At 61.9% G+C, this 21,134-nt stretch overlaps 1 protein-coding gene across 4 annotated transcripts in view; it reads right to left on the bottom strand.

Moving 5' to 3' along the window:
• The window catches only part of ZFYVE28 (zinc finger FYVE-type containing 28), a 44,955-nt gene that overhangs the window by 13,008 nt on the left and 10,813 nt on the right, over positions 1-21,134 (bottom strand). For 3 of the 4 annotated variants that reach the window (XM_045182659.3, XM_024573764.3, XM_045182662.2), the window contains exons 2-8: positions 16,677-16,817; positions 12,193-12,330; positions 11,386-11,588; positions 9,778-9,867; positions 8,626-8,715; positions 3,242-3,343; positions 961-2,235 (exon numbers count right to left, since the gene is read on the bottom strand). In XM_045182659.3, coding sequence (XP_045038594.2) covers positions 961-2,235; positions 3,242-3,343; positions 8,626-8,715; positions 9,778-9,867; positions 11,386-11,588; positions 12,193-12,330; positions 16,677-16,817 — 2,039 coding nt within the window. Of the gene's footprint in view, positions 1-960; positions 2,236-3,241; positions 3,344-4,266; positions 7,038-8,625; positions 8,716-9,777; positions 9,868-11,385; positions 11,589-12,192; positions 12,331-16,676; positions 16,818-21,134 lie in introns of those variants that run through there. The other variant, XM_045182661.3, reaches the window with a different exon arrangement.

The raw sequence follows: 21,134 nt of genomic DNA, 5'->3' as shown, positions 1-21,134 counted from the left end.
GGCCACACTGCCCTGCACCCAGAGACCCCAGGTGTGAAGACCCCTTTCCCATCCCACCCCGCTGAGCATCCCGCTGGCCCAGCTCCCACGGCTCCTGGCAGTGGTCTTGTCCGGCCTCCAGGATGAGGGCCGGCCCTGCCCCCACACCACTGGACACAGTGCAGGCCTGCAAGTCAGGGCCCTGGTGACGGCACAGTGGCCCCGTGGGAGCCGTGCAGGCTGAGCCCCACACCTACACTGCCTGACGTCGAGGACGGGGCAGGCACTGGCAGGCTGAGCCTGTTTTGTCCAGGAAGAGTTGGGGTGTGGGAACCATGGGGATGGAGGCAGCCTGGAGTCCAGGGAGACGGTCAGGCTCCAGGCCTCCCCGCCAAACCCCCCAGTCAGGGCCTCGGGGCGTGGGGGTGGTGGTGAGGGGGGAGCACCCAGGGAGGGCAGAGGCAGGGAGGGCTCTGATTGAGGATCTGCTCCAGGGTGGTCTTGGGATCCCAGGTGGCCCATACCGAGGGCCCACAAGGCCCATGGGAGCCAAGCAGCTGTGGGGGCAGGGCACGCCGGGTGCCCAGCAAAGAGAAGTGGAAAGCGAGCTCAGGGGCAGCCATGCCCACTTGCTACTGCCCAGCCCACCCACACGCCCAACAGGCTGGGGCCAGGATGGGCCACAACGGCCAAAAGGGGGTGGGCCAAGGGCTGGGCACTGTGCCATCACCTGAAAGGCTTCTGTAACGTCAGGGGCACCCTGGGGGACATCTGCCGGCTGGGTGCAGCCACTGGGCCCAGGAGGGCCTGACACGAGATACAAGCTGCCTGCAGCCTGGATGCCACAGGCTGTCCGCCTCACTGCGCACACCCCTCACCAGAGAGGCCCCGTGGGAAGCACATGGCCACTGAGGAGCAGTAGACACTGCGCCCCGGAAGGCAAAGCCAGAGAGGACGAGTCCAGTGGCCCGAGGCTCTTACCTGGACCCTGACAGGCGCCGGCACCCCTCCTTGGCCTCTGCGGGCTGCCTGGCATCCTGCGGCCTGGCCGCAGGCTCCTTTTGCTGACCACCATCGCCACCTCCATGCGACCTGTCTGCTGCGTCTGCCGGGGGCCCTGAGGGGAGTGCCAGGCACTTGTTGAAAGCAGGGGCTTCGGGCTCCTGGCTGTCGGGGGTGTCTTCTGAGGGCAGGGGGGCTGGGGTGCCCACGGGCAGTGTCTCCAGGGCAGGCTGGGCCTCCTCTGGTCTCTCGGCCGCACCCTTGGCACTGGCCTTGGCCATGCCCACGTAGGAGGCGCTAATGACGCCCCCTGGGCTGCTGCACTTGTCCTGCAGACTCTCTGCCGTGTCCTCCCTGCCACCCCCACAGCCCCCACAGCACACGCAGGAATTCAGGAGGCAGTTGGTGCTGAGTTCGTGGGAGCCACCCTCCGTCCCACCTGCCCTGGGCTCGGACGGGGAGATGCCATTTCCAGAGCCTTCTGGGGCAGAGCTAGGACAGTCCAGCGAGGTGGGCGACTTGGGATTGAAGATGACCGTGGCCGAGAGCTTCATGCCCCCTGTCCGGTGGGCGATCATCTCGGCCGTCTCAACATCGTCCCCGATCACCTCCCAGCCGTCCAGGTGCGGCGGAGCGTCCAGGCAGCTGCAGGAGTTGGGGCCCGCGGCCCACGTCTTGTCGTCCTCGACGTTGTTGTTATTGCTCACATCCTCCTCCTCCGCCGAGGTGCTGGGCACGCTGGCCCCCGCCTGCCCGCCCTGTCCTCTCTCCTGGGGCTCAGCACGGGGGCCGCCTGTCCACCTGCATGGGCTGCCCGGGGCCTCTGTTGACCCGTCCACGTCATCCATGAAGAACACCCTTCCCTCCTCTTCCTCGCTGCCTGGCTGCACCAGCCCACCACCTGGGGAGGCCACACCCTGGGGGCTGCCCTCAGGCCCCGGCCTGTGTGCAGGGGACTGGCAGGCGCTGGGCGGGGACAGCAGGGATGACATTGCGTCCCCAGCCCGGCACACCATGCGGTTGAGCTGCTCCAGCTCCTGGTCATCATACTGCATGGAGCAAGCCAGCTCCGCCTCCGGGCTCTTGGCCTTGGCGGGCAGCAGCTCCTCAGGGGGCGGGGGTGTGGGGAAGGCAGGTGCCAGGGCAGGCGGCACTGGCCCGTCGGCCGGCACAGGGAACTCCACGTCTTGTGAAACGCAGAGGCTCCTTTCCAGCGTGTGCAGCTCGTCCTCGGTCAGAGTCTGCAGCAGATCCCTACGAGGGGCGAGACAGAAACCCATGAAGGTCCCCACGGCCACACCTGTCCCCCAAGAGCAGACAGGTTGCCACCCTGTCCCGTGCACAAGTTTCCTCCACTCCCAAGCGAGGCGCGGTGGCCGCAAGCGGTTTCCTTCCGGACAAGGAGGCTCTGAAACCTCTGCTGTGGACAAGAACCGTCTGGTCCTCAGGGACGCAAAATCACACTCATGCACGCGTTTAGGAGTGAACACTATGTGGGTCCCGTACAGACCCTCACCCTCTCATTGGGCAGTTATCATGAACCCTGTCTGTGTGCCAGGCTCGCTCAGGAAGACAGGCCAGTCCCTGCCCTGATAGCTCACCTATCTTATCAGGAAAGATAAATATTTAGGCGAGTGATGATCAGATTACAATAACACCAACTGCAACAGAGGAAAATGCTGGCCAGGAGGAGGGCGCCTGGCTTAGTCTGGCAGACCTCCTGGAGGAGGGGGCCCTGAACCAGGGAGCAGAGGTGGGATGACCGTAGCGGAGGCCCACAGGTGCTCTGTGCGGCGGGGAATGCGAGCCAGCCTGGACACTGTCCGAGCCCACGTGGAACCCTGACAATCCTGGTGCTGTCACGGACAAGCACACAGAAAAGAGCACCTCTCGGCACCGCCTGGCCTGTGGGGCGGGCTGCCATACTGTGCATCACCCAATTCACAGCCTGTCCTTATAGGAGCCACAGAGGGCCACAGAGCACCAGCCAGGGCACTGAAGGTCAGCACATTACTGCTCAGCAACAAAGACCTTGGTCCCCTGGGGAAGGACAGGCACAGGACTACTAAGGGGCTCTGACGTCATAATCCAGCAACCAAGACCAAGGCTCCAGCCCCCCCGCCCCCCGCCCCCCGCTAGAGCAGAAGAGGAGGAGGGGCTGCGTGGCGCCCCCACCCTACAGAAAAAGAGGGCCAGGGCCAAAGGCTGGCTTCTTCACCCCTCGCCTCCCCCGCACCCTCCTTCTCCCCTCTCCCCCCACCTTATTTTCCGTAGCAACGTGTGGAAGGGCCGGAACAGCTCGGACATGTCTTCCGCCTTGCGGTCCAAGTTCAGGGGCCCATCTGCGTAGACCACGAGGCCACTGCATTTAAGACAAAAAAGCCGGCCTGGCTTCAAGCCCTGCATGGTGCCTGGGTGGGCCCAGACCACACCTGGGGCCTCGGCCGCCCCTGCTCCACGCCCGCACGGGCTTTGCCTCGCGACCAGACCGAGAGTCAGTTTAGGAGAAAGCAGCGGCAGCGGCGAAGCAGACGGCACATGTTCATTAGCTCATGGTCGTTGGAGGGACCATAAACCAACCGCGACACGTGTGCATGCAGCTCTGCGGCCACATCGGCCAGCCCAAGGCCGTCACTGAGCGCCACCTCCGGGAAATGATGCGGGCGCTCTGTGTCTCGCTGGACGCACTGGCGGAGGTCTGCGAGAGCAAGGCCCGGAAGCATCTGCCCCAAACGGAACAGAAGCCCGAGCCACGGGCCCGCCTGGGCAGCAGGTAGCCCCACCCACTGCGCAGCACTGGACGAAGATAGAAGCTTGGCCACAGCCCTGCGCCCAGGTGGCCCCGAGCCCCCACGCTGGGCCTTTGCCGGGTCCCGGTGGGACCAGGATGAGCATCTTGGGGACACTGCGCGGACGGTGAGACTTTACAAGGGCGCTCTCCCAGCTGCCCCCCAGCCCACCTCCATGTCACTCAGGCCTCTGGTCTCGACCTGTCCACCCCCTGACGTCCAGGCACTGCCCTGTGTTGGGCACACTCTGGCCACAGCCTCCTGGCTCCCAGTCCCCACAAGCTCTGACAATCCCGTCATAGCCCCTCCCTGCTAGCTCCCCCTGAAGCCACAAGGAGCTCTGTGCTTTGTGCTCCCTGGCGGTTCCCAGGTGGTCCCCAAGCCCACCTACCCCTCCCGTTAGTCTGGCCCACGACCCACCCCCCTTCCGGACAGGAGGACGAAAGGCAGCCTCCCGTCACTGCCCAGGCAGCATGGCCCTCTCCCCCAAGCGTACTTGTGCCTCAAGAGGAGGGGCCTTCCTCTGGCCTGGGACCCAGTGCCCCATCTGACTGCTCCTCCGTGTGCCCAAGTCTGCAGGCACAGCCGCACCACGCCGCGCCTCGGGGAGCTCCCCAGGCACCGTGCACAGTTCTGCGCAGCTCCAGCACTCGCCATCATCCCGCCTGACCCGTCTCTTCAAAGGATCCTTCTCTGGGTGCCTCCTTCTGTCTCCAGGGTCCAGACAGCTCAGGCCTTGGCACGTCCACCTGTGAACAGGGCAGCAGTCTCCGATCTGCAAGTGGATGGGATCTCATCACCAACGTGGGATCTGGCCGATGCCGTTGGCAGAGTCCCATTTGTTCAGGAACATGTCCAGGCAGCGAGGAAAAGGGATGCGCAGAACTGGACAGACTTTCTCCCTGAAAAAGGCTGGGTTTCCTGTACGAAGAGCACTGGGACCTCAATCCTCTGCGAGCAGTGAGGAGGCACAGGTGCGGCCCCGGGGCACAACAGTGGGGGGCGCCCTGCTTGGCGAGAAGCTGGCCGCTCCCCTTCTTCGGGTTGTCTTTTCACTGTCTGGGCCACGTCCGTGGATGCACAGGAGTGTTTCATTGCGATGAAGCCCAAGTTGTCTCCTTTCTGTGTGCTGCTCATGCTTTTGGTGTCAAAGAATCCATTGGCCAATCTGAGGACGTGGAAATTCACCTCCTGTGCCAGCCAGAGTTCTCCAGAGAAGCGGCACCAACAGCTGCTCTCGATGGGCCAGCTACGTGGCTCAGAGGTGCCTCTACCCTGTGCCAGCTCGGGCTCAGAGCGCGGCCGGGCACACAGCACAGTCAGAGCACCGGTCCGCCTACCGGGCAAGGGCGGGGGGAGGCAGCAGACTCTGCCCCCAGTCCCACCTCCCCTCTGCTCTTTTCTGAGAGCTCCCTGGGTGCTATCTGGGGGCCACCCACACCTCAGGAACGGGATCCCGCAACGGTGCAGTTCCAGGAATGTTGGGGCATCTTTATTCCCACAGAAGTGCTGGTGGCTGGCCTGTGCTCACCCAGCCCCTCTGCGTATGCTGCCCCCACCCAGCCTGAAGTACGCACACCCCAAGTGTGCTGCTCACTGGGCCCCCACCCCAGCTTCGGGACTTTTGCTGGGGGCCCTGGGGAGCTTCTCTCTCGTGCTTGTTCTTGTCCACTGTAGAGAGTCCTGGCACCAAGCCACCCACCCCACTCCAGCACCCAGAACATGCTGGCATGTCTGGAGGTGGAGCCAGAAGGCTTTCTCGTCCCCACATGGGACGGGACCAGCACCCTGCTCTCAGCTCTGGCCTGGGCGCCTGCTGCCACCTCCCAGGGTCCCTGCTGTCACCGGCTCTCCCTTTGCTGTGACTCAGAGCCTCTTGCAGGTCCTTGATGCCCCTCAGCTCCACTCTAGGTCCCCTCCAGCCTGAGCCCCATGGGATCCCAGCCCCTGGCCAGGACCACGGCCCCTGTAGCTGCTGGCCCAGACGTAGGGGACAGAGAGGAGCAGAAGTTCAGAGGCCAGCAGGGTGGCCGAGATGGTGTAGCCACACTGGTTGGGGAGACTTGGCCCCTGGAGGCCAGCTCAGAGAGCAGACAGGCCCATGGCCATGTCCTGCGGCCACCCAGCTCAGCCGATGGCAGTGGTGGGGAGGATTGATTGCAAAGAGCTGAACAAATGCACGCCACAGACTCGAGGGTGAAAATCCAGAAGCGCTGGGCGTCGGCTCCTGATGCTGTTATTTAAAATGGGTGCGCTGGCTCCCCCTGCGATGGGGTGAGTCCCTCGTGTCCCTGGATCCAGGACTCTGGCCCACCGCAGGCCTTGATGAGAAGGAGGAGGGGGCAGCAGAGGCCACGGGTGCCGCTGGGCGTTCCGAGTGGGCGGTTCTGAAAGGGTGGGGCCAGCGCTCCCGCCCTGCTCCTTGTTCCACAGGAGACCCACCCAGAGCACTGGTGCTCAGTAGCACGGTGACTCGGGGCTGCGGGGTGGGCCTGGACACTGCGCTCACTGGCGGCCTCATAGGACACGTGGCAGGGACGGAGGTGGGGAGCTGAGCTGGAAGCAGCTTTACTGTTTCGTTTTTTAAACAAAGGACCTAAAGTACTTTTTCTTTCAATGAGTTTGGTCTTAGAGAGCCATTTGCCTGGAAGGAAAACAATGTAACAAATCGTGCAGGACGCATCTGAGGGCTTGAGGGCAGCCCGGCTTCAGGGCCACGCACTGCGCCCCAGGCTGCCCAAGCCGGTGGGCTGGGGACACCCAGCCTTCACCTGCTACGTCCTTGCGTGAAGGGAACTGGTCAAATTCCAGCAATGAAGGCGGCAGACAGTGCCGTCTGCCCTGCGCTGTGGGGCCGCCTGCCGGCTTCTCCCAGTTCGTGCACCTAGGAGGAAGCCAACTGAGGAAGGAGGACGCCGGAAGGAAGCAGGCAGGGGTGTGGAAGCCTCCGGTGGTGGTGGCAGGGGCCGCACGCCACCCGTCGCAGGGTCCCAGCATCTCGCAGACAGCGTCCTCACGGCAGTGACCGTATTTTGCTGTGTATGATGTGCACCCACGATTTTGGCCCAGACTTTCAGAAAAAAACCCTTTCATTTTAATTATTTTCAAGTACATTTTATTGATTATGCTATTATAGTTGTCCTGTTCTTCCCCCCTTTACTCCCCTCCGCCCTGCACCCCTCTACCACCAGCATTCCCCGCCGTAGTTCATGTCCATGGGTCATACACAGAGGTTCTTTGGCTTCTCCATTTCCCATACTATTCTTACCCTCCCTGTGTACTCTGTACCTACCAATTTGTTCTTCTTATTCCCTGCACCTCCCCCTCCCCCCTCCCCCTCCCCCTGATAACTTCCATTTGTTATCACAGATCACCATTTCTGTGGTTCTGTTCCTGTCCTAGTTGTTTGCTTAGTTTGTTTTTGTTTTTTACGTTCAGTTGTGGATAGTTGTGAGTTTGTTGTCATTTTACTGTTCATATTTTTTATCTTCTTTTTCTTAGGTAAGTCCCTTTAACATTTCATAGAATAAGGGCTTGGTGATGATGAGCTTCTTTAACTTGACCTTATCTGGGAAGCACTTCAACTGCCCTTCTATTCTAAATGATAGCTTTGCTGGATAGAGTCATCTTGGATGTAGGTCGTTTTAATTTTTTAATTCAATTTTTTATCTGTATACAAAACCGATTATCGCATTCCAGGATATCACTTTGCCTACGGACACTGTTCTTGCTTTCTGGAGTCACAGGTCAACGCGTGAGCATAAATAAAAGAGTTAAGTCCCCGTCCTGCCCAAGCCTCACGGGTCTCCATGGCCTTTAACTCTCCAGAGTCTCAGACCACAGACAGCTGTGACCCAGCCCAGGGCAGGGCGGCCCTGCTGGCGCCCCTCCTCCTGCACGAGGCTAAGGGGGCCCCTCTGCCCCAGCAGCTGCCCACCCTGCTGCACGGCCACAGCCCCACGCCACTCCCACCACTGCACCCCCACGTCCCACGGGAGGGGCCCTGCGGGGATTTCCAAGGCCTGCGTTGGACCAGTCCTGGCCTCCACACCTACCCGACAGTCCTGGGCCACCTCACCAACGCCCAGATCTCCACCCAGCATCTGCCCCTGCTCTCTGCCCAGCTCCACACCTGTGTGCCAGCTGCCCACTGGGCCCTCCCCAGATGCCAGCCTATAGGCCCTTCTGCCCAGGTCCCCAAGGGCCACTGCACTGGCACTCACCTGGCAGGAGGGGGCAGTCTCTGTTTGGGAGTTAAGGGTGGCTGGGTAACAGCAAGCCAAGCCCAGGACACCTGGGCTCTGACCTAGGCTCCGAGACTCTCTGCAAGTGGCTGCAGGCTTCCTGCTTGGCATGTTCCCGCCCTGACCTCTCTGAGCCCATGAGACCACCAAAGCTGACCAGAGCTGCCCCCGCTCTTGCCAGGGTGCTTCCCCACACACATTCCCCAGCTGCCCCCACCTGTTATTCAACCTACCAGGCTCCACCTCCCTGCCAGCCTGTGAGATTATCCAAACAAGCCCCTCATAGCCTCCCTCAGAACCAGGGGGACCGCCCCCTGTTCCTCAGAGCCCCCCACAGTCCCTCCAGGGTCCCTCTGCTCCCAGCAGGTCCTTCTCCCCTGATCTCACCTCTTTGGCCTCGGGTGTCATGTACTCCTTAGAGAGGGGGCTCCCACTCACCGAGGGGGCACATGGCTCCCACGCGCCAAGGGATGGCAGCAGCAGTCCCTGGGTAGCTGAACAGTCACCCCTGGGGGGTGTGAGTGCCATCTATCAGCACCCAGAGGGGCCCTCAGCTTGGAGCACGCTGCCGTGTCTCTGCCACAGGGCCGCCCAGGTGGAGGGACACTCACCACACGATGGCCAGCCTGGGGATGGTGAACATGAGGGCCGGCTCGTAGTCGTCAATCATGTCCTGGGTCAGGTACCCGAAGTCCAGGGCCCTGGCCAAGGAAGGGGGGCAGTGAGGGGGAGCAGCCTGTCCCTGCCCATGTCCTGGGGGAGGCGGCTGCTCAGCCTCACCTGCAACTCTGCCCTGCAGGCGGTTGGGAGGTGACACAGGCAGGGGCGGGGGGGGGGGGGGTGCCTGAGCGGCCTCCAAGCCCACCTGCCCCATCCCCATGCCAGGGCAGGCGGGCAGGGCTGTGGTGCGGACGGCCGGCTGAACGGCCACGAGGTCTGATACGAGAAAGCTAACCGGGCCGTGGGCTGGCTTAGTCAGGGACCTGAAACAACTCGAGTGACAGAAGAAATGGGGAGCAGAACACGCCCCCAAACAAGTGACTCCCAGGGACAGAGACACTCCTGGGTTAGTCTCTCCCAACCATAGGCAGGGCTTCTCAACGCCCCAGGAGCTGGCACCAGGGCTCCTGATAAAAGGCACTTCCTTCATCTTACGCTTAGTGACTTATGTCTCTCAAGACATAAACGCTGAGTAACCGTGTCTTTAAAAAGGAAAAACTTGTGAGGTGACAGGAGGGAATTTCAAAACTAACCCAATACCACTAGTCAAACACGAAGAACATTCTAGGTAAATCTTAGTCCCAAAGTCCATCCAGAAAATCTGACTCTATGTTGGTGCACCAGGTGTGATGAGGCCTCGGGGATTTACCCTGAAACCTGTTCAGTAGACAGGAAACCCAGACGGGTCCCTCCGGACCCGCGCAGGTGAGTGCCGGTGGGGTGGGAGACGAGGAAGGGATGGGGGGAGGCAGGAGACGAGCAAGGGCGGGAGGGCGGGGAGGAGGTCCAGCTCCTGGAGGCAGAGCCTGCACAGCCCTGTGCTCCTGCACAGGAAGTTCTGTCGCAGGAGCTTCAGCAGCAGGGTGGCCCCCTGGGCCTGGAGAAAAGGATAGGGGGCCAGGGTGGGGGTTGGGGATGAGGAACAAGGCCGGAGTGGGCCTCCTCTCTGGGGGCGCCCCCCACCCCGACCAAGGGTGAGGCAGGGGCAGGAGCGGCTCAGTCCCCGGGCGCCCCAGCCCTGGAGCCAGGCCGCGGCCGCTTACCTCTGCACCGTCTCGCAGAACAGCACGATGACCTCCTGCTGCACGTAGTACTCCCTGGGGGACTTCACGGGCACCATGGCCGAGACGTAGCTGCAACACAGGCAGGGCGTGAGAGCTGCCCTGGGCCACCACGTGCCGTTGGAGGGACAGCGGTCTCATCTGAGACCCCATGACGGCACTGAGTCGGCACCCCCCGGGCAGCCGCCTCGGTGCACAGCTCCCACTGGACAGCATGGTCAGTCAGGGCTGCTCCCTTGGGCCCTAGCCCTGCCCCTCTCGGCCCTGACTGTCCTGGACTGTCCCCACCCCCTCCGTGACCGTCACCAGCCCCAGCGAGTGAGCCAGTGAGCAAATGAACGCGCACACGAGGGGGTGAGCAACCCCTGAGCCCAGCCACCAGCTCGGTGACCTGGGAGTCACGTCAGGTGGCACATGTGCTGAGTGGATGTGAAAAGGTGACAGTGTCTCCAAGGTAAGAACATGTTCAGTCCCCAGGTGAGGACATTCGTCTCTCCTTCTAAATCACTCCCTCTGATTTCTCATTATGAAAACTTGTTTGGGGAATCTGGGGAAGACAGGAGAAAATAAAACTTGATCTCCCCTCCTCTTCCTGGAAAGAGCAGCCTTCAGCCCCGGGGAGTTTCCTTCAGGGGCCACCAGGTGGGCCGTTTCCATTACCCATGCCGCCTGGCCCGGACTAGGACTGCTGCACTCTCCTGCCTGCCGTGGGCTCTCTGTGTGTGCGGGTGCTCCCGACCCCTTCCCCACGGAGGCCTGTGGGTGGTCTGGGGGGCACTCCCTGTACTGGGGGGGGGCAGGCTCCACCTTCTGAAGGAGCAGCAGCTCCCTGGGCTGTGGGGGAACAGGTGGGGGACAGGCATCAGGAAGGAGGGGATGAGCAGGTGGAGCAGGTGTACAGTCCAGGGCAGGTGGACACTCAGAGCTCCATGCTGGTTCCAGTGTGTGAGCTGGGGAGGGGCACCAGGGGATCCGTGACTCCCCTGACCAGAGGCAGTGCCCCCCATCCCGTGGAGCTGGGGGTCCCAAAGGGCCCCAAGAGCAGTGGCCACCTCCTCCTGTTTGTCCTGTTTCCCAGATCTGTGCACACATAGCCAGTGTTGGGTGACTGTCGGGTGACTGAGGGGTGAATGGAGGGGCTGACGGGTGAAAGGGGCAGCTGGGACCAATGGCAGGTGAAGCAGGTGAGGCTGGAAGGGGCAGGGGCGGCGGCAAACTGAGGCTTGTGGTGGACCCGCGACAACTTCCCTCTGCAGGACCCTCCTGGTACACCTCAGGTGTGCCAGGGAGGGCGGTGGGGGAGGGGTGGACAGCTGAAGTCTCCTCCATCCCTGGGTCACCTGTCCCTGTCTTCAAGATGCACCTCTACTCCCAGGAGAGGTGTCCCAGCCTCCCCACCGCAGCCCCACACTGTCCCCCAGGGCTTCGTGCACTCGGACAGCCCTCAGGCGGCCACGGCCGCTCCCTGCCCAGCGTGCTCCAGCTGGAAATGCCAGACAAGCCCCGCAGAGCTGGCACGTGCCCCCCACCCCCCGGCATGGCACTGCCAGGACCCCGGTGCCGGCAGCACGTGTGCGGCCCTCAGGTCACCTGAGCTCGAACTCAGCAAACAGGACGTCAAAGCGCCTCAGTGCCTCCCTCATCTTGTCGGTGCAGGTGTTGAGGTCCCGCAGCGCCTGGTCACGCAGGGCGCCCCGCACACCCTCCAGGCTGCGGGTCAGCTCCTTGGCCAGTGGGCGCATGGCCACGCTCTCCAGCTCCCGGTTCATGATGATGGAGCCGGCCGCCAGGCACTGCGGGCAGAGGGGCGGCTCAGTGGCGGCAGTTCTCGGGGGTCACAGGGTCGTGCCCAGTTCCCGTGGGGCCCGACCGGCCTGGGCTGGCCCCAGCTCCCCTCCCCCCACCCCCGGCTCCTTCGGCCTGCAGAGACCAGGAGCCCCAACACGGTCAGCCAACCCCAAGCAGGGCCAGTCCCTGTGACAGGACTGTGGTCCCCAGAGCCAGGCACACGTGGAAGAGGTTGGGACGTGGCTGTCATCCCCAAGACCCCCCCCCCAAGTTCTCTCTCCCGGGAACCCCTGCCTCACAGCTCTCCCACCCCCCACTCACTCTGGGGCAGATGGGCAGGGAAGTGGACCCCTGGCCCGGGCTTCTCTGAAGTCCAGAGCAGTCACAGCAGAGGCCACAGATGCCCTCCCTGGGACCCAGACCCCAGAGGCAGGCAGGAGGGGCCGGCTGGTGGAGCCTCGGGCCGTGGGCGCCTGCCGCTCAGCACGCAGCCCACAGGAGCAGCCCCGGCCCCGTGCTCAGAGCTGTGCTCCGGGGCTGACAGGGCTCCCTGAGAAACGGCTGCACGATGCCAACGCCGTGACCCGGGGCCCAGCGCGCGGCTGCTACCTCGGCACCGAACCACAGCTGGCCGGCCAGGTTGTCGTGCCGGATCTCCTCGGGGAACTTGACGCAGAAGTCCCTGGGGGCGCGGTCCTGGGGGATGCACAGGTCCATGATCTGGTTGATGATGTTCAACACGTTGTCCTGCAACGGACGCGGAGGGCGCTGCAACGTGGCTGCGGCTGGGGGGCCGGCCCGCAAGCACCAACGTGGCAGCACCCCCACGCTGGCCGTGCCGCTGCTACAAAAGTGTAGATTCCAGAAGGTTCCAGAGTGAGGAGTGGAACTCCCGCCTCCCTCCACTAGCTCAGGTAAGTCATGTCAGGGCGGGGCCGAGGAGGTTCACAGTTGTTCATGCGGAAAACCACACGGTCATTAATGATTGTACAACGATTAACTGTTTCTCATACTCACAACCGCACACCTGCCTTTGCTCGCCCCGGGTTTACCTAGAGTGCCAGCCGTGGTGAAGGTAGCTCTGTGACCTCCTCTGCTCCTGGGACGATGCTGTCGCCTCGATGGCCCTTTGCCCTGCCCCTGCTGCCCACCATGCCCCCCACAGCCCCGGCCGCTGGGACTGGCCCCCTGAACCCCCACTGATCACCCGCATGTGGGATTCTCTGGACAGAGCTGGAGAAACGGCGTGGCGAGGTGGGTAGACGCCGACTCGCTGTGCCGCGGCCATGAATGCTATTAGCCTGTGTCTGCCTGGGCGTGCGCACAGCAGGGGCACCACTAACAGGCGGTGTGCGAGACCAGCCCCTCCTACTGCCCGCAGACCATGTCCAAAGGCCTGGCCCCCAAGTGAGTAAAAGGCCTCCCGCAGCAGCAGCTGTCACAGGAGCCAGGGGCTCAGACAGACTTTCCTTAGGCTGGGCTCCTGGGCCTCCCTGTACTCCTTTGTGGAGCGCACAGGCCACGCACAGCTGACCCCTTAGTCCGGGCCTGTCCCCTCCCAACCCCCCTGGGACCAGCAGATCAGCCAGGGCAACAAGTAAGTACACCAGCCAGAGGCGAAGGGCACCGCCCTTCCCTGGAGACACGGAGACCAGGACGCCCTTCACGCTGGCTGTGAACCTGGGACAGGCCGCTCAGCCTCTGCTTCTTCTGCCACTGAAGCAAACTGTTCTGGACGCTCTGTGTACAAAAGGGCAACAAGGTCGCTCGCTCTTACTGCACCTTAAGTTACATTCCACCCTCTTCTTTAAACATCTGCCACTCGTGCTGCAGAATCACAAGAACGTTGAAATTTATTTTTTTCTTTAATTTGTCAAAGATCAATTCAATGCACATTCCCCACAGAAACCTGGGAGCAGCAGGGAGCAGAGGCCCAGGGGGGTGCCCTGGGGGAGAGCTGCGGGTGGGGCATGTCCCCTGGTTCTCATTCCGGTGGGGGTTGGGGGGAGGCTCTGGTCACTGAGCTTGTCCTGTGCACACAAATCTCCGTGCCCTGGGGCTGCCACTCTCGTAACCTCACAAGTCCACCTTGTGTCGGACAGCCACGGGAGACGGGAGCAGGTGACCCTCCTGTGGACTCGCTGCGTCCTCTCCCACGGGGCGTCTGCCGGGTCTCTGACCCTCCACCACCACAAGGGACGCGGCAGTCCCTGCCGTGGCGCATGACACTGAGTTGAGGGCCATTTCCTTGGGGTCCCCACACCCCTGGAGACGGCGTGGTAAGGCCAGAATATAAACGGCTCTTCCGCGCTCTGACTGCAGCCTGCAGACCGCTTCCCCGAAAGATGGCACCGCCTGGCACTCTCGCCCGCGTCCCTCCCTCCCCCGCGTCCAGGCTTGTTGTGCATGTTTCCTGGGAAGCAGACGTGAGCACCACGGGGGGTGGGGGGGGTGGGAAGCGCGTCCTTCGATGCAGATGTTGGCACAGCGCGCTCTGCAGGAGACCCTGCGCCCCGAGGCAGCATCAGCCCGAGCAACCCAGAGACGAAGCCCAGCCAACGCCAAGCGGCACGGCCGTGAGCTCGTCCTATAGGGTTTCTGGGAAGCCCTTTCTCGTGGGAAGGCCCCTTTCTCGTGATTCTGTAAAGTGATGAACAGATTCCAGAAAGGACGAGCAGCCGGTGCTCAGTAAACGCCAGCCCTCGTTCAGAGCCAGGGGCCCAGGGAACAAGACACCGGTGGATGACACGCACGCCCCCCCGCTGCTGGCTGCACAGGAGTGGCAGCGGCCCAGGTGTCTATCCTCAGGTGCGGGGCACACACACACACTGAGACACCACTCGGCCATGGACACGAAACCTCGCCCCTTGTCACAGCGTGGGTGGACTCGGCTGAGTGAGATAAGTCAGACACAGGAAGACGGGTGCCCTACGATTTCACGTAGGTGTGGAATCTAGACTAGAAAACAGACAAAAGGGAAACAGACCCACAGACACAGGACAAAGGGACAGTAGTGGAAGGTGGGGGGGATTAAAAACCAAAACCAGCCAGGGCTCTGAGCTCTGCGCAGGGGCAGGTCTAGCCCGACGCCTGCGCGCGCGGACCCGCTCCCCACGCCACCCGGCCCACCGCACATCAGCTGCGGAGAGCGAGGGCAGGGCCCCCAGTGCTTAGAGCTGTGCCCAGCACAGAGGGAGCCTGATGAAAGTCACTGGGATGGGACTTCCAGGCCCAGCAAACAAAGACGGAGCTCCAGGAACCGAATGTGCCCCCTTGAGCAGCAGCGACGGGGGAGAAGAGCGAGCCAGGCTTCACAAGAGATGGGACTTAGGGACCAGGAGACCCCAGAGAGGAGAGGAGCAAGCGAGGGGCAAGCTGCGACCACCCTGGTCACAGCCTGGAGGGGACTTTCAGGTCACAGCACAGCAGAGGTACCCAGTGGACCCCGGAAAACTCCCTGGTTGAAGAGACAGAGCTGAGAGTCCAGGGCAACTGAGGCAGCTAGAACCCAGAGCACAGGGCACCAGAGGAGAGAGCACTGCCCAGGACAACCCTCAAGGTCAGGGCCCTGAGGGTTCAGCAGGGCACGGACCACCCCGGGCTGGGGAGGACCAGGCAGTGGGCCTGAAGGACTCAAGTGAGCAGTGGCGGGACCCCCCCAAGGCTGGAACTGGGGAGCGGTGCAGTCCCCCGGGGCACGGCCTCAGCAGCGGAGCACAATCGTGCCTCACTACACCAAGCATCTGATCTCGCCAAGCATCTCAGAAACAGGTGCTAAAGGTCAAAGTAACCAAACCACAGCACAAAACGAAGCTCAGAGGTTTACAGGAAGATGAAAATATTCAGCTCCCAGCAAGGTAAAGTTCACAATGTCAGGAGCCCAAGAAAAATCCCCAGGACTGCAAAGAATTCGGGAAATGGGGTACGTGAAGAAAAGAAGAGCGACCAGTCAAAACCAGCCCAGACCTGCTGTGGACAAGGGGACTGCGCCGACACAGTGAGACCATTGTTTCCACCCACGTCAATGGGCCAGAAAGTTACGGAGGGAGAGAGGATGACGAAGCGAGAAGGAGCCAGACTGAGGCGGGAGTAAAACCACAGTGTCCGGGATGGACAAAAATGCACTGGACGGGATGGACCTCGGGTCGGACGTTTCAGAAGAACAGAACGATGAGCTCGGAGACGTAGCAGCTGAAACTCTCCAAATGAGTCAGAGAGGAAACAACAGTAACAGATGAGACCGTCGGGAGCCAGAGGACGACCTCGAGGTACACATGTGCATCACACACAGGACTTAAGGCCCAAAAGGAGGAGGGGGGGGACAGAGCACATATTTGAAGGAATAAAAGCCAAGTTTTCCCCAAATTCAATGGCATCTATAAACTCACAGATGCAAGAAGTTCAGATGCAAGAACCCTAAGCACAAGAAACACTGAGAAAAATACACCAAATCAAAGCGTGGTCAAATCGATCAAAACTATAAAAAGAGGAAATCTCGCAAGTAGCAGGAGAGAGAGAAAAAGACACATCACGTGTTCTCACTGGAATCAGCACCAGTGGGAGGAGAGGGGAGGGCTCGCTGCTGTGGCTCGGCTGGCGGGGCGCCATCCCACGGTCTGACAGGCTGTGGGCTCAGTCCCCAGTTGGGGAAGTTGGGGTGTCTATGGGAGGCAACCAGTCGATATTTCTCTGCCCCTGTCTCTGCCTTCATTCTCTCTCTCTAAAATCAATATGTATGTCCTCAGGTGAGGATAAAAGAAGAGAGAGAGAGAGAGAGAGAGAGAAAAGAACATACTGGGGGGGAAATGGTTAACAACTTACAATTCTAAACCAAGCACAAAATCTTTCAAAATTCAAAGCAAAACCCTTCTTCATTCAAGCACAGGCTAAAAGAACTCCCGGCCAGGAAACCAGCACTTCAGGAAATGCAGGCCGTCTCTCAGCAGAAGGCAAGTGACACCGGTGGGAACAGACATCACCACATGGAAGGGAGCACAGCAGAGGGTGAGCACACAGCACACCTGCAGGACTCTCCCTCACGGCGAACGGCGCCTAGACCTCACCTCACCCAGGACAGGCCTGACCGCGCTCACCTGGCAGGAGCGGAACTGGCTGACGAGCAGCGTGCACCGCTGTGGGTCCTTCCTCCCGTCCAGGCTGTCCAGCTCAGCGGCCACCTGGTTCAGCTCCTCATCGGCATAGTAGAACTGGGCGAGCAGCTGCGGGTCCGACCTCTGCGGGAGACAGGCACAGCGGGCGTGAGCCAGGCAGGAGATGGGCGGACCCCTTGTTGGGGGGGGGGGGGGGAGCTGTTCCCAGGCCATGAGCCGTGGCTGTGGCCCAGGGCTCTGACCCCCAGGCAGCGAGCAGTGTGGGCTGTCCCATCAGCCTCCTGCGCAGCAATCTCTCTGCTGCTTTTCCCTGACACACCTGAGTCCCTCTGCTTTATAACCACAGGGCTGTGCCTGCTTCTCGGAGGCCACCCAAGGCTGTGGGGCCCCAGAGCACAGTGTCTCTGTGGGGAAGCCAGACGGCAAGTCCCCACAGCCCCGTGATAGGATGACCCACAGTTAAGGGGCTCGGGGAGAATGGGGTCCAGGGGGCCACAGGACGATGGCCACTGGCCAACGACATCCTGAGACCAAGCTCAGGAGTTGGCCCAGGTCACCACAGCCCACTGGGGTCCTTCCAGCCCCCAACCCTCCCCAACTCCCCTCACACGGTGGGGGTACAGGTAGGGTGGGGGACAGTCCCACAGAAAGTGCCACATGGTGACTGAAACCAGGTGGGTGACGCTGAGCCCCCTTCATTTGTTCTGCAGCCTGGCCCACCTACCAACAGACACGTCTGGCCCAGTGAGCAGGACGGGACTCAGTTTAGGTCAGGACAGCAGCGCCCCCAGCAGGCCAGGTCTGCTGGGGGTGACAAGACCCGGGGCCACGCCCGCACCCATCCACAGGAGGACCTGGGCAGAGCGTCGGGCCCAGGTGGGGACTGAGTCCCCAGAGGGCTTCTCGCTCAGCCCCTCAAGAGGAAACTGGGACATGGAGAGGTACAGTGTGGTGCCACGGGGTCAGGTGTGCCCCAGTGCACCCCCACCACGCTGGTGACCTTCACCCTTAAACACACGGACAGTGACGAGTCATCAGAAACCCAAATGCAACCCTTCTGAGCTGCTCCTTGTACACTTCGGAAAACGGCCCCTTGGCAGATGGGAGGCTGCGGGCTGGGCGAGGGGCAGGGAGGGCTGCTGACCGGGTACGGGCCTCCCTTGGGGGTGACGTCAATGTTTTAGAACTACGTAGACGGGGTGGCTGCACAACCCTGGGAACGTACCAAACTCCACTGAACGGTTTGCTCTAAAGTAGTTAATGTACATGATCTGAATCCTGCCCCAGTCAAAATAAAATAAAGGAAGGCATGCTCTGGGGCAAAGCAGCCTCGCACGGGGCAGGGGCAGGGAGAAGCCCTCCGCCAGCGCGCGCTCGCTGGCACCGGCTTCCCCTGCGATGAGCAGCGCCTAGGGGTCACTCTCTGGCCCGACTGAGAGTCTGGGGCCTGAGTGTGGCCTGTGCCAGAAACACAACGACCACTGAAGATGGGCCCAAAAGGATACAAACACGTAACTCTCAGGGAAAGCACATTAGGGCCACATCATGTTCCCACGCACCGAGGCCGGCCACCTGCGTGATTTGGGAAGGAGGCTGCTTACAGCCAGCGTTGACGAGCAAGTCCGGACGGATGGGTCCCCTGTGCTGGACGAGATGACCCTGCGTGCACCTCACGACGACAGTTTACAGCTGCTCTTTCCCCCCTCACTGACCACCTCGCACTTCTCAAAGGAGAAGCCACCAGGGAAACCCAGGGGTTCACCTCCTCTGTGCCCCCCCTCGCGCTGTCCCTGCCGCCCCAGGACTTGACAGGCTGCCATGCCCAGGAGCTCTGCTCTGAGCCCAAGTTCAGTGAGAAGCTTGCTGCAGGGAGTTTACAGAAGTTACGGGAGACCAAGTTGTAGCATCAGTCCTGGAATTCCAAGAAAAAGCTTTTTCCCTTTCTAGATCCAAGCAAAACAATGGGACCTCTGGCTCTGGCCTTGGAAGGAAGTAAAACTGCAAAGTTCCCCCTCAAAGGGCAAGGCTCTGTCCTTCTTGCCACCACGCGAGTCCACCAGTGCTCCTCTGCAGAGTCCGAGGGGCCTCACTGCTGGGCATGTCGGACGCCGGCCACCGGAAGGCACCACGCATCTCACAGTCCTGTGCTACCCGAGCAGCGGCGCCCTGGTTCACCTTGTCCTCCCTATGTGCACACGCCTGTCTCCCTGGAGGGTCTCACCAGTCTTACTCCAGGAGAGGCTTTACAACTCCTGGGCGGGGAGTGCTCAGGTCACACATGCCAGAGCCACACAGGCCCCGGGCCCCAGAGGCCACCTGGTCGTGGAGATGGCCATCTCTCAACTACGCAAAAAAGTTCAACAGAGATGCAGCTGTTCTGACGCCCAGGCGCCCACCGGCCCAGAGCAGGCAGACCCCACCCATCAGCGGCAGCCCCGCCCACTCCTGCTCTCTGCTAAGCCACCCGCACCCTGGATCCTGACTCACGTGGCCCCTTCACCACAGCTTGGTTGTTGCCACATGTAGTCCTCCAATGTATTTTGGGCTGTTTTTAACTCTATAAAAAGGATGTCACGCGTATGTGATATTTTGAGACTGGCTTTTGGGTTGTCACATCCTGTGCGCTCTGCCGCACAGTGGCGGCCCTGCGTGCAGCCCCACAGTGCACTGGGCGCACCCCCAGAGGGCGCCCCGTTCTTCTGGGGCTGTACTATGTAGGCAGATTCATGGCTGCCCCCCGCCCCGCTGTGCGCGCACAGCCCCAGGAGGCAGGCATCAGTTCCCCTGCCACTGCGACAAAGCTCCACAGACTTAGTGGCTTAAACAAAAGGTATCCCTTCGCAGGTCTGGAGGACAGAGCCCCAGCATGGGTCTCCGAGGCCGTGAGTGGGGGGCGGCAGGGCTGCTCCTCCTGGCGGGTGGAGGGGAGCACCGCTTCCTCGCCTTTCCAGCGTAGAGGCTGCCATCCTCCTTCACTGGTGGCCCCTTCCTCCATCTTCAGAGATGGCAGTGAGGTGCTTCCCAGACCTTCTTCCACAGTCACAGCCCCCTCCCCCTGCAGCCCCGCCCCCCATGAGGAAGGCCCCTGTGGTCACACTGGGCCCCTGCTGACCCAGGCCCATCTCAGTTTCCAGGGCGGCCGACGGGCGACCTTGGCTCTCCAGGCAACCTTCCTCCTACGCTGCCACGGATCCCGAGCTGTTCGCAGGCTCTAGGGGTCACCATGCAGGCGGCTCGGGGCCATCATCCTGCCTGCCGCTGGGGGCGTTTCTGGGTCGCACAGCTCGCACCCAGCAGCCATGTCTCAGCTCCCAGGATCCACCTTCCCCTGCACAGCACCGGGGTCAGCGTGTGCTGCCACTAAGTGGGGCGAAGCCGTGTCTCTCCACGGGATGGAGTCCCTGTGTCCGGCCCCTGGGCCCAAGTTGCCTCACACAAGGTGGCTGACCACACAAGGAGGGTTTCCAGCTCACGGGCCCACGTCAGGGGGGCCCGGGGCCTGGGTGGTGGCCGCTGGGGTCTGCAGTCATGGGGACAGTCACAGCAGGGGCACTTGGCTGCAGGTGAGGCTGAGGTCCACTAGTGTTGCCAGGGAGAGGTGCCCTGGCTCTGACGCCAGCTGGGGCGCCAGCAGGCAGGCCTGTCCTCCACTTGCCCCAGACCCACACTCGGTGCAGCAGGTGGCTCCGCTGGTGATCAGCCAATGGAAGACCACAGTCTCTTCCACACCAAGAGCAAGGCCAGCTGCCACCACCTCTGACCTTCCCATTACAAATCCAACCTCCGCCCGGGCCTCTCCCTTCTTTCCAGGAAGTGGAGTGAACCGAGGAGGGCTGCGGGCAGGCTGCTGGTGGAGCACCTTCTGTTCGGGGCTGAGAGGGGTGGTGCCGTTGGTGGGACAACCCGCCACGCTCTGGCCACGCTGCGGGAGGCGAGGCCAGCTGTGCCCGCGGCCCCACCACGGCCACTCTCCCCAAGCGAACAGCGAGCACAGGGCAGCATCAGAGGGGGCTGCACCCCGCACTCCGTGTTTCCTTCCGTCAGGTTTCAAAGAATGACAGGAATTCCGACGTGACACCTGACACTCTGTGACCACAGCCTAACCACTCTGCTAGCTTCTAAGAGCAGGGATGGTGCAAAAAATGCAGAAGGAAATGTTTTTGCAATCACTCAGTCTGGGGCTCCCATTCCCTGAAGCTCCCAGGGCTGCTGTGGCGGCGGCCAGTCACGCTGGGCTGGAGCTGAGAACACCTTGTCGTCACTGACTGGGCGCAGGACAGGCAGGCTCCTTGGGAGGCGTGACCACCTCAGCTCTCTAGCTGCCGAGGTCACCAAGAGTGCCAGGCCAGAAGGGACAGCCGGACCCAGAACCACGGGATGGCCTTCGACCTCTGCCCTGCCTCAAAGGGGAGTACACACGTTGGACACCGGCCAGCATGT

The sequence above is a fragment of the Desmodus rotundus genome, chromosome 4 (assembly GCF_022682495.2).
Source record: "Desmodus rotundus isolate HL8 chromosome 4, HLdesRot8A.1, whole genome shotgun sequence".
In the NCBI taxonomy this organism is placed as follows: Eukaryota; Metazoa; Chordata; class Mammalia; order Chiroptera; family Phyllostomidae; genus Desmodus; species Desmodus rotundus.
Note: the sequence above shows the minus strand (reverse complement) of the source record. Positions and strands in the feature narration are given on the sequence as shown.